This window comes from Orbicella faveolata, unplaced genomic scaffold (genome assembly GCF_042242905.1).
Source record: "Orbicella faveolata isolate gen_17 unplaced genomic scaffold, um_ofav_v1 contig_47, whole genome shotgun sequence".
NCBI classification, from domain to species: Eukaryota; Metazoa; Cnidaria; class Anthozoa; order Scleractinia; family Merulinidae; genus Orbicella; species Orbicella faveolata.
The window spans coordinates 17,281,452-17,297,839 of NW_028301577.1; the positions used below are offsets into that span (position 1 = coordinate 17,281,452).

The window sequence follows — 16,388 nt, forward strand, 5'->3', positions numbered from 1 at the left end:
TGAACCATACAACCTTCAGCGACTTGGATTTCCGCTATTAGATGATGGATAAGTTTTCCTCGGCGTTTGCAGAATATTACCGCCGGACATTGCCGCAGAACATATCGTTCTTGGTTTACTTTGGTAACAACACATCCCGCACTCTAAGTATAGACAAAATTCCTACTAGGCCGCCCATCCCTTCAATAATTTAATTGTCATTTCCCAGATTCTGGGAGACACGTGACCAGACCCAACCAGGGTCTCTCTTCGCTCGCTCCAGGGGGCGGTAAGATGAGAGACCCTGGGAACGAGGTTGTGCTTGCGTGAGGTTTATTGTGAAATTTACATCGCGTAATGGTCTAAAAATATTACAAAATTATTTAGGTATAAATCGAAAGGAAATAACCCAGTAAAGCCTTTTAAGTTGTGTACAGGCTACTTTTGGCTATTTGAAAGCTCAGTCGTACAAATAATACTGGAAATAAGCCCGGTGGCGATCATTGTACTGTCTGGGGTTGATTTAATGACAAATGAGTCCGCGCGACTCATGCTGTGTGGCTACTGTGTTGCTCAAAGCCTTTGTTTTGCTTTTACAAGCACGTATTTCAGTGATTTTCCTTTTCTATAACAGATCAAGGGTAGCTCCTTGAATATATCTCTGAGTATTTGTAGTTGAAAGTGCCATTTGTGCGCGATTATGCTTTCCAAAGTTTGGTATTGACGGTTGAGTGGAATTGCCCGACACAAAGGGTAGTAGTTCCTTCTGCAATTTTCGATTTCTGTTTTAGAGCTTCTTTTCTGTCTTAATATTTAACTTCTCGGAGGGTCTTTTCTACCATTTGCTCCGGGTAGCCTCTCGAGATCAGGCGTGTATTGAAATTTTAAATATTCTCTTCAATGTATTTCACAATAAACCTCACAAGCAAAAGAGAGTTTATCGGTAAATTTTATCCCTTATTTCACGGTTATTCAAACAAAAACTTACATTTTCCATGTATCAACATTGCCAAAATCCATTTGCGATAAAACAACGGCGAAAAAGCGTTGATCTCTCCCCAAAACCATGTTTTTGGGCGTCGAAACAACTTTTCGCCATACATTTCCTTCTAGCGACTTGCAATGTTTGCCCCCTGACGATCCCAGAGTTCTTTCCGCAAACACGGGTATCCGATTACTGGCAACTCATTCATTCAGTGGCTAGGAGATAAGTAAGAACAAATAATTATAACGTTTCTTTCTTTAAACGGTTTACTGTTTTGCTTTCTTTTGTCCACGTATCAGTGAAAGAAAATGATTGTTCATTCCCATATTCAAGAGATGGCCCGTAAACACACTTGACAGTTTCTTTCAACGCTTTCAGCGTCTTCTTTCCTTGAAATCTGGGCTCAGAACTTTTCTATCCGAATGAAGTCATCCCTGCTTGCAAATCCTTTTCGTAATATATGGTGACGCAATTCGTAATGTTGCATACTTCGTTCGGTAAATCACTATCACCGCCATTCAGTGTGGCCATCCTGCCCAAAACAAGGCAAGCGTTCTGGAAAAGGTCAAAAGACTAGAAAAACTAGAAAGGATTGGGGGTTCCAAGATTGCAGACGCAAATGTCGAAAATGTTGGAAATGGACAGATGTCATTGATGTCAGAGGTCAACACAAATGATTGCGATAGGACTCAAAGACCTCATACAGTCTCATGATACTAACGTGGTCAAGCGTTAATGGATACGTTTGACAGAACCTGACAGGGTACAGAGCTGTTGCTATTCATTACTTGAAACCTGACACAGCTATACGCACAAAAGGTTCGTTTCTGCCACCTTGTGGTTTTTGCGGCTGGTCAATAACAATTTATGTGGTCATATAAGAATTGAAATCCCGTATCCCGCTCTGTTCCCCTTGCGAATTCCGCATCCCAACCCCATAGAAACACGAAATCCCGCTCCCGCTCGTAATTGTAATTCCCGCTTCCCGTCCCTGTTTTCTGCTCAAATCCCAAATATCACCGCGGAAAAAAGCCAAATCCCGCATAATAGTGATTTTCTTAATCAATTTAATAGCAGTGATATTTCCATAATGTCAGAAATCTGGGGCTCGGATGTGAATGAATTGCCCGGTTTTGACATAATTGCACTTAGTCCACCCAGAAAACTCAACACTAAGAGATCTGGTAGATTTTCTGGTGGGATTTTAGTAGCTGTGAAAAAATTCCTCACGCCCCATTTCTCACTTGTCAAACAGACCCCTGAGTATATATGGCTAAAAATAACTAAAAACATTCTTCAGTTAGACAAAGATATTTTATTGTGTTCATGTTACATTCCTCCAAAACACTCTCCTTATTTTAATCCTGATACACTTTTAAATTTAGAAAATGACATAAATCTTTTCAAAAGAAATAGTTATGTAGTTCTAGCGGGTGATTTCAATGCTCGCACGGGAATAGAAAATGATTTCATCAGCAACGACATTTATAAATTTGTACCAGGGGGTGACTCCCCTTTACCAACTGTGGTAACGCCCAGGAAAAGTTTTGATAATAATGTTAACGATCTAGGAAAACATCTCCTAGAAATGTGTAAATCATTAGATTTAAGAATATTGAATGGAAGATGCAAAGGTGACTCGCTCGGAAAAATTACTTTTCACGGAAATCAAGGTTTCAGTATGGTTGATTATATAATTGTTAGTCATGAAATTCTGCACCGTTTCGAAACGTTTGTTGTTCGAGAACCAACACCTTTTTCAGACCATTGCCAGCTACTAAGTTGGATAAAAATTGACTCATCATTGTTAAATAGCAAAGAGACAAGTAACGAAGGTGAATTCTTCAACCTTCCTAGACAATTTAAGTGGACAGAAGATTCTAAAGACTCATTCACTTCTGCGCTACAATCCGATGAAATTAAGTAACGCTTCGGCTAAGACGGAAAGAGAAAACAATAGGCCCCGGCACCGGGAACCGTTGGATGGTTTAGGCCGATCAAGTTCTAATTGGATTAGTAACAAAATTTTTATTGGTTAAGGACACATTAGCGCGAAATTCAAACAAGCATTCTCCGAAAAACAATTCTTGCAGTGTGATTGCAAAGCTAAATTTAACACGTTATACACATATTAAGGTAACAAGTAAACCCGTGAAGTTTCAGCGAAATTATATGTGAGGAAAGTTACAAAGTTGATAAATCTCTATTGTGCACTCATAATCTCTGTCATGTTTCCTATCCAGAATGACAGAAACGTCATTTACATGTAACATCATTGGCTGAAATATTCGCGCAAAAATCTGACACCAAGTAGCGCGTTTTCTTCAGCGAAACAAAACAATAACAAATGTAAAATGTAACTTCATTGATCCCTGCGCGATTTGCGCAAATGTTTTTCTTGATGTCAGCATTAGACTGTAACTGTTCGCTAGAAATCTTCAAAAAGATCAAAATCTGACAAAATGTTCAACGCATCAAAAAAATATTCTCCTCCCGCGGCTGAACCAATGTCTAAAGTAATTCGTCCATTTCCAAGTCGCGGGAATGTCTTTGTTAGAAATAGTGCTTCTTTCTCTTCTAGTTTTATTCCCCTTGCACGAATGTCTTGTACAGAGTAGTAAGAACACAAACAAGCAACAACAAGAACGCTGAACTGCTCGTTCAAGGAAATGTTTATGTTTCTCAAGCAAAGAAGGGACCCTTTGGCCTTGAATATCGCTTGTTCAGATATTTCCATACAGCTTTCGATGTTCAGCGTCTCAAGATGCTTTGCTACGCCAACAAGTTTAAGAAAATCTTTTGAAGAGATGGCAGTCCTGTTTAAGTTTAACCATGTCACCTTTGAGAAGAAACGAAGCGGTACTTTCTGATACAGCTTTCCTGTGTCGGCTAAATGGGGTTGTTCACAATGTTGCAATGCTTGGGCAGTTGACTTGCGTCCTTGAAATACAAAACGCCACCATGCAAGACAAACAGAGGACACACTCACTAGATCTTCTGGCTCAAGATACTCAAACACCAGCGGCCAAAAAAAGAGCAGAACTTCATTCATTTTTACCACGCTTGTTGATGTGCCGAAAACGAAAGAAATGGATGGAGATCGATGCGTACGTGACTGAAATATCTCGCGCGAGGTTCTGATTTCCATTTGCGAAAAATTCACACCTTGTGATTAGAGGTATTCTCTGTGGAGTTTCCGACAGGTTACTGTTGTCACTGTTCTTTTTCAAAGGTTGTGGTGAGCTCATAGTTGTGAATCAGGTCTTTTAGAGCTTCTTCAGGATAAATTACCTTTTTGAACGCGCAAAAATGGATAAGAGGTAAGTTGCTGAAACTAGCTTTACGAAGATTTTGATACCTTTTACTTGGATGTATTGAAATATGTGAGATTCAATTGTTCGTTATATTCTATTTTCAGAAAGAGATTGGGTGAACCATGTGCAAATGAAGGCTCAGGATCCAAATGCGTCAAGTCTGATACTAGTGTAAGTAGCATTCGATTATTGTCAAGACGACAATACACTAGCACTGACCTTTTTCACTACTAACTTTCAAAACCCAATTTTTCACACAGAAGAATGAACTGCGCCAGATGTATGGACAGAACATGCCGTCACTTAAAAAGCATCGCGTTGCCCAGGGATTGAAGATCGGAAAAAATTTCCATCAACTGGCAGAAGAATTGAAGATTGCCCAAGCCACCGCAGAGGTGTATGGTATTGATTGTCTTGCGGCAGGACAAGATGTGGACCACCAGACAATCGCCAAGTATCTGGACGTCGGTGAAGAGTCTTTCGAACGGATCAAGAGAGAGATAGTGTCAAGCAATGACAAGAAACTTCGCACTGTTCGGGACAACCTAAGGGAGGAATTTAGTTACAATCAGATAAGATTTGTTTTGGCTTGCCAAATCCGCGATATAGAGTTGTAGTTTTTTAGTTTTCGCTTCATGTAAACATAGATGCACGTGAGTGAGGTCAGCCTAACTTTCTTTCGCGCAAATCTGTGAATAATGAAATAATCGCGCTTTATCGACTTTCCACCAGGAAAGGAATTTTTTTGGAAAAATTGGGATCCCAGGGTGTTGGTCTCCTACGCACCTATTTTTTTAAATGTCACGCAACGCTTGCGTGACATCACGAAAAACGGCTGCGTGGGAGACTACGCACTACCAGGGTGTTGGCGGGAGTGAAAACCCCTGGCATAAAATTAGCCAAACCCAATCCCGCTGCAATTTTCAATCAGCCATTTCCAAAATCTATACTAGTTTCTTGACACGTGATCTGCTATTTGTCGTGATTTTTCTCGCTGCCATACCCTAAGTCCAAAAGCTTTATTTTTGAAATTATTTTGTGTAATCTATTGCGTCTGTTTAAAAATAAATTTGCGTGTCGTTGTTTCTTTATATAATTTCTTCCTTTTTCCCGTTTTCTCATTTTTTCATTCAAGTCCACAAAGTTTATCTTGGATTTTTATATCCAACTGTTGGAAGACAAACTGGGGACCACCTATCTGTATAATTTTGAGAATAATCTTGAATATTCGTATAAAACGATGGGTCTCCATGGTTGAATAGCACATTTCAGTTTGGAACGCAACATGCCAACTGAGGCTAATTTCACTCCCCATTGGACTACTAAATTCCTAGGGTGCGTTTCTTTAAGAAAATCCAAGATTTAATTTTTAATCCGAAAACGGATTATGCGTTTCTCTACTAAACAGATGAATCCAAGATCACCCGGATCAGGATGTATCAAAGGAACCGAAGAATCCTTGCCCAGAGTGGATTCTTCGGTTCCTTTGACGCATCATGATCCGAGAGATCTTGGATTGATCTGTTTGGTGAAGAAACGCAAAATCCGTTTTCGGATTCTTTCGGATTTAAGAATCCAATCTTGCATTTTCTTAAAGAAACGTACCCCTAGTTTGAATCCCCCCCCCCCCCCCAAAAAAAACAATGAAAACCCGAGTGGTTTGGATACATAAGTACTCTCGAATTCCCCCAAAGACACTCGAGTGTTAGCTATGTCAGCACAGAGCAACCGTTTTCTATTATAAAAAAAAAATTTAAAAAAACAGTTCTTTGTAAAGCTGAATTGTAGGGGGTTGGAGTAACGAAACATAACGTAACAATGACAAGAGAGCTTTTACAATGCCATATATTTTTTCATTTCCATGGCCATTTAACTGTTACAACAATGACAAAAACCTAAGACCTTTTTGACTCAATGGGAAACTACCCTAGGAAGCAACACAGAGATGATTCAATTCTCTTGGTAGCAATTTTTGCAGCTCTTACACCTGTGACAGGTGTACAATTTCTACCATTAGTCACTAGCCTCAGTGGTACAATAGTATTTTACAACAGTTTACAAAGATTTCCTACAAAAAAAATATGCTATACTCTGTAAAGTACTTTTACATACAGATTTACATTTTCCCGTGGTGAAAACGCGAAATATAACTGTAACAAAATTTAACCCCTGTATGGGTATGTTTCAGTTCAATTTTATGTCGGGGATACAACAGGTATCCATACTTGTTTGCATGAATTATTGTGAAAACAAACATTTTTATGGGGTCTGGCTACAATAGTATCCAGATTTTCTTTTGCTCATAAGTAGCTAACTGTGGTCAGAGAGCAAATAGAGAGACCCACGCCATAATTTCTGCTTAGCGTTTGATCAACCCAAGCTGAAAACGATTTTGCCTGATTGCCCTCATAAGCGTCAATTCGAGCAACCAATGCTCCATTACGACCATGAATATGAGAGTCAATAAAAATTATACTCCCACTACCGTCCACAACGATCAACATTGTCTTTTCATTAGCTGTTAACAAATGGCATGACTGTTTCTGCTGAAGAATCAAGTCTATAACCGCAGCAAACTGATCCAGTGGATTCACACCAAACACATTGTACTCATGCAAAATTCCACAAACGTGGCAATGATCACCAGCTGCATCAATGGCATCATCCACAGCAACATTAATCCCCTCACCTCCAAACAACTCGTCGTGGATATCATTTCCAGTCCTGATTGCTTCTATTACTGCTCCCTCCCATTGTCGTGTGAGGGGTTGTCCAACAGGGGGTGTAGGTAAACTGGAGTGGCAGTAAATGTAGCCAAAGAAAAGAGCAATGAAAGTGCATGCATTGCTACCATTTCTGCCGTCAATGGTTGACTGACTGACATTTCCCGGAAACAACCACTCATTGATTCCACATCCAACATTAGTTCCAGTCACAGGTGTCATTAAAGGTGTTGGGACAGGTGCTGATGAAGAGTTGGGTCCTACAGGTGATGATGTTGTGGGGGCAGGTGTAGGTACGGTTGTAGTTGTAGATACAGATGAAGGTGCAGGCATGGATGATGGTGCAGGTACAGATGCAGGTGCAAGTACAGGTGTAGTGGGTACTGCTGCTGTTGGTACTGGGGTAGATGCTGATGCTGGATATGAAGAAGGAACAGTTGCAGAGTTTGCAGAACCAGAGGGGCATGTCTGTCTGGATGCTGAAGGAGGAGCTGATAGATTGGCATTTCCAGCTGGTGGTGCTCTTTGAAGGTTTTGGATGTCTGCAGCCATACTCTCCATTTCGCGTTTCCTCTTTTGGTGGTATGTGCTCCACCAGCTCTTAATCTGCGCTTCCTTGAGCGGCTCCAGGCCTCTCTCCCTCATGGCTGCAATACACTCCACAGGGTCTGCCCTTATCTCATAGTTCGCCTGCCGGTTATAAAATTCTATCATAACCTCCTTCTGCTGAAGTGAAAACACTGTTCGTTTTGCACCACCACTTTTTAGTGCAAAGCCTGGTTTTAGGAGGTTCTCCTTAAGCTGGTCAATGCCAACCATCTCAGAGGAATCTGAGCTCTGTTGATGCTCCATCTCATGTTGGATGAATCGGACACTGTATACCTCCTGACTGCCATTCCCACTCATACATGTACCAGGTGTTCCCTGAAGATTAGGAATTTCTTCAGACGTCACAGCACCTGTTGCACCTGCGATAGGACTTCTGCAGTTGGCTAGACTTTTTAGCTGTTGTTCGGTTTTTTTAGATTCCTTTCCAATGCCTGCCAGTGAGCGGGCTACAACTCCTCCAGTGTTTGGGCCAGAAGTTGGAAATTCATAGCTCCCAAAGAGCGAGATATCTTTGAGCGTTCCTAGCTTCTCTGGTGCCTTGCTTCTGTCAATGAGAAGTTTTCTACAGCTGACATTCTTCATTGACTGAAAATTGATCACACAGGAATTGCCATATTAGCACACAGTTACTTTAAAACGGTAATATTGTTAAAAGTCTGCATACAAGCCAGCCGGGTGGCCTATCAGACAAGTGCTTATCTCCGGTTTTGGTGGCATGAAGCAACTATGAGTATTTCTACTCCCTGCCTGGATAGGATGCTAGTCCATCGCAGGGTTACCCCTAATACTAAATTCACCAGTAAGTATTTTGTACACTTGAGTGGAGAGAGGCAAGTGTCTTGCACAACAACACTACGCAATGTCCCTTCCCAGGGCTTAGGCCTTGAACCACTCAATCTGGAGTCAAGCGAGTGCACTAACCATAAGGTACAAAGGAAGTACAAAAACCTTGTGTGCCCTGTAGTACTTCAACAAAACCATGCTTTTAAAATCTTGAAAGTTAGAGGGCATAATGCTGTATAAAAACAGTCAGACATTCTGGGGACATCACCTTTACCAGTCTTTTCGGCTTCAAATGGGCCATTCTTGATGGTTTTCTATACAGCACTAAGCACTCTAACTTACCAATGCAATGTTATTTTATACCCGACAGAATATCAATGAGGAGGGCAGGAGTGAACACTTACTTCTGCCAAGTCATGGTCAGATATTTAATCATGTTCTGCTTTCTAAAGAAAACAATTCCACATAAACAACAACATAATGCATGTACTCCTTGTACAGTGCAATATACAAGGCTGCTTATTTGGGTGCTTACTTGAGATAGAGAGAAGGGGAGGATGGGCTTATTTCAAACATTAGCCAGTATGATAGCTGCTTATAAAGAGCTGTACTATGAAGAGTTTAAATCAAACAAATATACATACCCCAATCAGTTCTCCCAACTGACTTCCTGTTTCCAAGTTGTTACCCACTCTAACCCATCTAACAATCTTATGACTGATGTGGGCAAAGTGGGTATCCAGCTTTGATTTCCCCTCACCAGCCTCAAAGTTGTTGTATTCAACAAGGGTCAACTGGAATGCTTTGCTGACTTCTGCCAAATAGAGGATAAATCCAGTATTGTGGTAGTGTGGACCATTGTCTGAAACAACAAAAGATTTTTACCATGTTATATAAGGTACTCGCCCTTTATACTTTTAAAATGTTTGCTTTGCAATTTCCCGAATTTTGAGACACACGAGTGGACACTGTCTGTGAATAAGAGTACTTGACTGCAAAAAATGTTGAAAAGTACACTGAAAGATGATATTCTGTACAATAAACATTGGGAAATCATGGCTGTTGATACCTTAAAATAATGGAAACAGGCATACAGTACTTCATTAATCTAATGCCCTTTTAAAAAAATTCCATGTAAATTTACCATAGGACAAATAATTTCTAAGGAACTTTTAGCCACTGAATTTTGGTTAACCCTTTTCAATAAGTCTAAAAGAAAAAAAAAAAACATGATAGCATTTCACCCCACAATGTCAGTAGCAATCATGACAGAATGAAATGACAACTAAACTGCAAGATGATTTGACACGTCACAAGTTTGCGCAAATAGAACAACGATACAAAAACATATGGATACAAGAAAGGAGATTTTGTCTGATAATCCCTAGAGATATTCCATTCCAAATTGTGTGAATCCTTGAAACTATTGCTCAAAATTACTATAATAAGGAATAATAATCAGCAATATGTTTTACAATTTATATTGAGGCTTTTTCCATGCAATGTTCAAATGAAATACAAACTAAGCCTTTTCATGCTACAGTGGTTTTCGGTCTCTAGGAGTATTATTGTAACTGAGTTGACTGCTTACCAGAAAATAAATACACTCGAAAGCCAGGGAACTCCTTTTCCATCCAGCGGAAGCCAACATCCATAGCACTCTGGCTGAACCAAGCGTCCTGTTTGGTGTCCTCGCTCCAGAGGTCAATTACCTCTGTTCTTCTCTCTGTTTCACTCACTTGGGCAATGGCAAGGAAGCCATGAAGGGAAATTCCACGCTTCCCATACCAGTCTCTCTGGATTTCTCTTGCTCTGACACCCAACTCCAATTTCATTTTGTAATCCACGATTACCACAGCCTCGCCTGGTTGCAAGTTATCCAGAATGTACTTATAATAATCGCCTTGGTGTCGTGTGCGTAGTAGATGTGCCACATATTGGGTGTGAACCTTCATGAGTTCATCAAGTTCCTTTGTCAAGCTTTCGCGTTCACTGGCACTTGGGATACCAGACAGCAGTGTGCGTAGTTGCTTGCAAACATCGTAGAGCACACATGCATCTGGGCAAAACCTGTCATGTGGCTGCGAACAGGAGGCAAATGCATTGTTCATGCAGAGTTCTAAGCATGGGGAATGCCTCTGCACTTGATGGGCAAATTGGGTCTTCATAAAGCGCTGGTACTGTAAAACTTTGCCCTTAAAATCATTGACAGAAACAGTCGTTGCTCTTTCTACACAGGTAAGGAAAGACATAAACTTCTCAAAATTGGAGTAACCAAACTCATCACACAGGTTACACAACCCTGCCAGCATTGTGTTGTAACGAAAGTTGGATGGAAGGTGGGTGTAAATGTAGGTGCGTTTTACACCACTGGGATACTCAAGCAAGTACTGGTTGACAAGTTCCTTAATGCTGTCCTTCCAGTACCTGACTGGTGTTTCCTGGCCGTCGATCATAACACTTCTGCAGGAAGAAGGCCTTGAAACACTTTCTCTATTGAAAAATTCAGATAGTTCCATCAGTATGTCAGGACTGACACACTGTCTCCTAAACTTGAATTTTGCTGGAGGGGTTCCACCACGACCAAACAAAATGCAGTGGACCTTAGCAGCTGCTATCGTCTTTGACGAACAGTTAAACAAATCCTGCAACACACCGTATGGATAATCCAATGCAACAATTGACAATATTCTTCGCCTCTCATCTGCATAGCAGGTCAGCCTGCCAATGGAATTGGCAGCAGTTACCCTGTCCTTGAAGTGTTCTGGTGTTTTCTCACCTGTGAGAGTCACACGTGAATCATTTAGCGAATTGCCAATGCAAACCTTGCTTGTTTGTTTCAAGGATCTCCTTCTCACTTCTTGCTTCTTTTCTTTGTCCATACAAGCTTGGTATTCCTTTATGAGACACTGCATTGTAGGATTTTTTGAAATGTCTTGGACAAGCCCAAATGCCGAACAAAAATTCTTGTTTTGAAGTAACTCATCCATAAATTTGGCCAGATCTTCTGGTACAAAATGAACTGTTTTCATGGCTTCATCTCTCAACAAGTCAATCATGTCAGCCCTGACTAGTCTTTTTGACCGGTCTGACAAGTCTTTGTAAGGGGCCTTTCGTACTGGAGGTTTTTGAGTGCCTTTGTCACATGAGGTTGACACAGACGAGGTCAAGATGTGAGTCATTAGTTCTGGTTCGGGTTCTAACAGGTCCTCACCATCACCAAGCTCACCTCCCACACAGGAAGCATTAGGGGTGTCACACGACATTGAATCAAACACACCTTCAGGTGAGGTCTGCACCCTCATACAAATTTCCTAAGTGAAGAAAGAATACCACGAGATCAAAGAAAGGCACATAATACAAGTACAAGTGGTTGAACATGTAGGTAACATGATTACTTATGGTAAAAGAAATCATAGTGTTCCTAACCAGAAAATAGTGGCACTGCTGATCAAGGAATGTCTACATCATATTATGCCCTGTTCAAACATGTTATAATGGGCCATTTACCATGAACAATACTTTTTATGCAAAAATTGACCCAATATCGTATCTTGGCAAAATAAGAGAACAATAATGCAACACGATTTGGTTGAGTAACAAACAGCATAAACAATGCTGAAGCATGTGCATTTTACATTACAAAAGAGCACTTATGATTACTATATGTGAAACAATGTATATAGAGAAATGGAAGTTTTGCAAAGCACGAAATTTGTATAACATCAACACGGAGACGCCTTCTTTCATTTTTTTTCTTCCCATTTTATATTCGCAGCTTCACTGTGATGGCAAGGTAAGCTTTAAGCCTGGTTTTCACTAGCGACATTGGCATAACCAGAAGCATAAGATCTTGCGACAAGTGAAAATGGGTGAACATAGGCAGAAGCAGAAAAAAAAAGGCCACATTTAATCCTTACAAGTATGTTTGCATTTTTGTTTGTGCTTACAATCCATGTTGGACTCTTTTCAAATTGAAATAAGTGCTGTTACGCCTATTCTTCTTTTTCATGCTTATGCTATGCTGCTAGTGAAAAACATGATTTGCGTTCAGTCGACCTGTTATGTATAAATCTGTATGTGTGCAAATAAACAAGTTTCATATAGCTTATACATCTTTTTATCCTGTTGAAGTACCTATCACTGAGGACACTTGCCTTACAATGTACTTCAGTAGAGCATGCGGCCCTGAAATATAAATTCTGATACACTGGACAAGCTTTACAGATCTACGTTTTTTTTCAGTCTATCCCCTTTAGGATCCATTGAAATGATTTTGGGGGTTCTGTCGGCCGCTCGTGAAATATATTTAAGCTTGAGCTTACTTACCAAAAATTCACACCTGTGTGACAAGTATACCAATTCATGCCAATGCTAGCAGCTAACCTTTGAATAGAATAAACCGAAGACTGACAATAACAAAATACTTATAGATTGCCTTGCTTGACGAAACTTAAATATAAGGCTCTCTTACTCTATACAGGACACCGAAAAATGCGAAGCTATTTCGAAGATAATCTTACTTAACAAATGGCTTGCAGTATAAACATGTGAGCCGGCTTACCTCTAGTTTTTGGCACTTGACTTCAACTTCCAGCCTAGAACGGCAAGAAACACAAATTTTTCTTTTTCTGCCCTTATTCTTCGGGTCCTCAGTGGCAATTAGGTTGAAGACGCTTGCTTCCTTGCGGCTGCACTGGCGTAATTGCTCTTCTTTGACATTCCCGTGTTTCCATTCATCGTGACGAGGACAACAACAACGCGCTCGAAACGGCATTGCGAACAACAGGGAAGTGCCGAAGGCCGATAAAAATAAACTATTCGCACTCTTTGATACTATATACAAACGTATTTACAATTTATCTACAATTATGAGCGAGCAAATCGATTTGAAAAGATGAATCCACAGGAGACACGAGTATTAACAAGATGGCGGCTGTGCTATGAAATAAGAGACGCGATATCTCTATCCTCGTATCTTCTCCCGCTCACATACGAATCTCCCGAAAAACGACAAAACAATAGGTCGGAACAAGAGGTTTCCATATTTGGAGGTTTCGGACTTGAAATCGGCTTTTTCCGTAAAAAATACGAGGAAAAAAACATTCTAACCAATCAAATCATCGTATTTTAATTGAATAAGCCAATTATGCTGCGGTTGCTTGATAGCATTCTTCGCATTCCATTGCCGATATCTCTTTCCGTCTTAGCCGAAGCGTTACTTAACAAGTTGATTCATGACTTTGAAATTTTAAACTTTGATCATGTAGGAGACGTTAACGAAATAGTAGATAAATTCATAACAATATTAAAAACTGCTGCCAAACATTCGTTACCGTTGGTAAAAGTGAACAAGAACTCCGAAAAAAGGCACTCTCAAATTTGGTTTGATAGTGACTGCAGTAAGAAAACTTTTAAGCCGCCTTTCACATAAAACCCATAAAAATCCTTTCGACGAGCAAACTCGACTAGAATATCTGTCTGTAAGAAGACAGTACAAACAGTTATTACGACATAAAAAACTCAGGTATCGGGATGACAAAATTGATGAACTCATTAAAACTAGAACCTCAACCGAGTTTTGGACCAATTTAAGATCTTTATCGACTCAGAAAAAAGCTTCACCTGACTCGAATGTTCCTTTGCGCAAGCTATACAATCACTTTCAACAATTACATTCGGCACCAAATGCCGATAATTTCTGTGAGAAACAAGATGAAATAATCAAAGAGTTCCAAGACAGAGAAACAATCCTGTCACAATTTGCTGAATTAGATCAACCTTTTTCTGAGGATGAAGTTAAACATTCTATAAAAATGCTCAAAAATAAGAAAACTGCTGGCCTTGACCGAATAAGGAGTGAAATGTTAAAATGTGGAATTCCTTATCTAACTACCTCTTTAACAAAATTATTTAATTTCCTACTCAATAAAGGAATCTATCCAGATAATTGGTCTACTGGACTAATAAGTCCTATTTTCAAATCAGGGGACAAGTCTAATCCATCGAATTATAGAGGCATTTGTGTCACTAGCTGTTTGGGTAAATTATTCTCGGCTGTCTTAAATAAAAGATTACTCACTTATCTTAAAAATCACAATTTATTACATTCCTCTCAAATTGGTTTCCTTAACGGTTTCAGAACAACCGACCACATCTTTTCCCTAAGAACACTAATTGACAAACATGTAAAACATACAAACAAAGGCAAATTATTTTGCTGCTTCATAGATTTTCAAAAAGCATTTGACTCTATCTGGCATAATGGGTTATTACACAAGTTATTATACAATAAAATAGGAGGACAGTTTTATCGTTTAATCACTGATATGTATTCAAAAACTAAATGCGCTATAAAAAACGGAAACAAGAGAAGCTCATTCTTTAATTACAACAGAGGAGTGCGACAAGGTTGTATTCTTTCACCATTGCTATTTTAACTTATATCTAGATGAATTTCCACGCATACTAGAATCCTCGACTGGTACAGATCCAATTATTTTACCAAATGGGTCTCCTCTCAATTGTTTATTTTATGCAGATGATCTCATATTAATATCAAGCAGTGCTGCTGGTCTTCAAAACCAACTTAATACCCTCCAAAATTATAGCGAGAAATGGTTATTAAAAATTGATTTAAAAAGACGCAAACCCTAATTTTCCAAAAACAAAATCGTAAATCAACACGTGACAAATTTTCCTCCTTTCTAAATGGAAATCCAATTGCCAAGGCTTCACAGTGCACCTACCTTGGCGTTTCTTTTAACACTAATGGAAGCTTCTCAAATTCTAAAAAGGCTTTAGTTGAGAAGGCTAGAAGATCCATTTTCGCATCCAAACGTTATCTTGATTTCAATAAACTTCCTATCAATATGTGTAATAAACTATTTGATACTCTATTTCAACCTATACTTTTATACGGATCCGAAATCTGGGGAGCATATGATAGCATAAACCTCAAAAAATGGGAAAAAGACCCTGTGGAAAGACTTCATACACAGTTTTACAAATATTACCTCGGCCTCAACAGAAGAGCACCAAATATTGCCGCTCGAAACGAAACAGGACGGTTGTCATTAAAATTTAATATTCTTCCAAAAATTATTAAATTTTGGCTACATCTTGTCTCTCTCCCAGAAGATAGCGTTGCCAAACAATGCCTCAATATTTCCAATCAACTGGCAAATGAAGCAAAGTCCTCTCTCATGTTAACAGTCAATGAAATCATCAAAAATTATTTAGATGACCAAAACCATCCGCATAATATAAACACACACAATTACAATGAACAAATCATCAAACATAATTTACAAAAACTAAAATGTCACATCTCAAATGATATGAAAAGACACCAAATGGAGATAATTCGGTCTAACAGAAAGTTGAATTTCTACTCAAGTTTTAAAAGAGATGTAAGCAAATCTGAGTACCTAGAACAAGTAAAGAACCTCAAACATAGACAAGCTTTGGCAAAACTCCGATGTGGTAATCATAATCTTAGAATTGAATCTGGGCGACACTGTACTCCTAAATTACCTGAAACTCTTAGAATTTGTCAGTACTGCTGTTCTAACCAAATTGAGAATGAAATGCATTTCTTATTTCATTGTGACCTATACAATAATATTAGACAACAAGTCACAAATGACATCATCAAGAAATATCCAAAATTTGATTCCTTTAATAACACAGAGAAAACAATATTTCTATTTAACAATGCTGATACTTTTATTTTTAAAAAACTAGGTTACTTTACATATGAAGCACTACAAATAAGAGAACTTTGTAACCCTAGAACTAAAATGAAGAATCTTGTAACTAACTATTTTTATTTTTCTTTCTGGTTGCTGTTGTATTTTGTTTCGTTTTTGAATTTTTATTTAGCGATTCTGCATTTAGGTAACACTATCTATATGGGAATACCATTAAATTGTTGTTGTTAAATTGTTGTTGCATCCCGCCAAACCTACTGGGGACCCTCTCAATATGGTGATT

At 39.2% G+C, this 16,388-nt stretch overlaps 2 protein-coding genes across 2 annotated transcripts; one reads left to right on the forward strand and one right to left on the reverse strand.

Moving 5' to 3' along the window:
• The first annotated feature begins 2,891 nt into the window (after window positions 1-2,891).
• Window positions 2,892-5,366, forward strand: LOC149097414 (uncharacterized). Its single transcript, XM_089280387.1, has 3 exons — window positions 2,892-4,284; window positions 4,383-4,449; window positions 4,539-5,366. The coding sequence occupies exons 1-3, from the start codon at window positions 4,274-4,276 to the stop codon at window positions 4,893-4,895; spliced, it is 435 nt and encodes a 144-aa protein (XP_089136513.1). The 5' UTR covers window positions 2,892-4,273; the 3' UTR covers window positions 4,896-5,366.
• Window positions 5,367-6,109: 743 nt separating this feature from the next.
• On the reverse strand, window positions 6,110-13,609 carry LOC149097415 (uncharacterized). Its single transcript, XM_089279990.1, has 4 exons — window positions 12,958-13,609; window positions 9,985-11,707; window positions 9,038-9,255; window positions 6,110-8,195 (listed from the first exon to the last, which is right to left on the reverse strand). The coding sequence occupies exons 1-4, from the start codon at window positions 13,168-13,170 to the stop codon at window positions 6,579-6,581; spliced, it is 3,771 nt and encodes a 1,256-aa protein (XP_089136116.1). The 5' UTR covers window positions 13,171-13,609; the 3' UTR covers window positions 6,110-6,578.
• Between the last annotated feature and the right edge of the window lie 2,779 nt (window positions 13,610-16,388).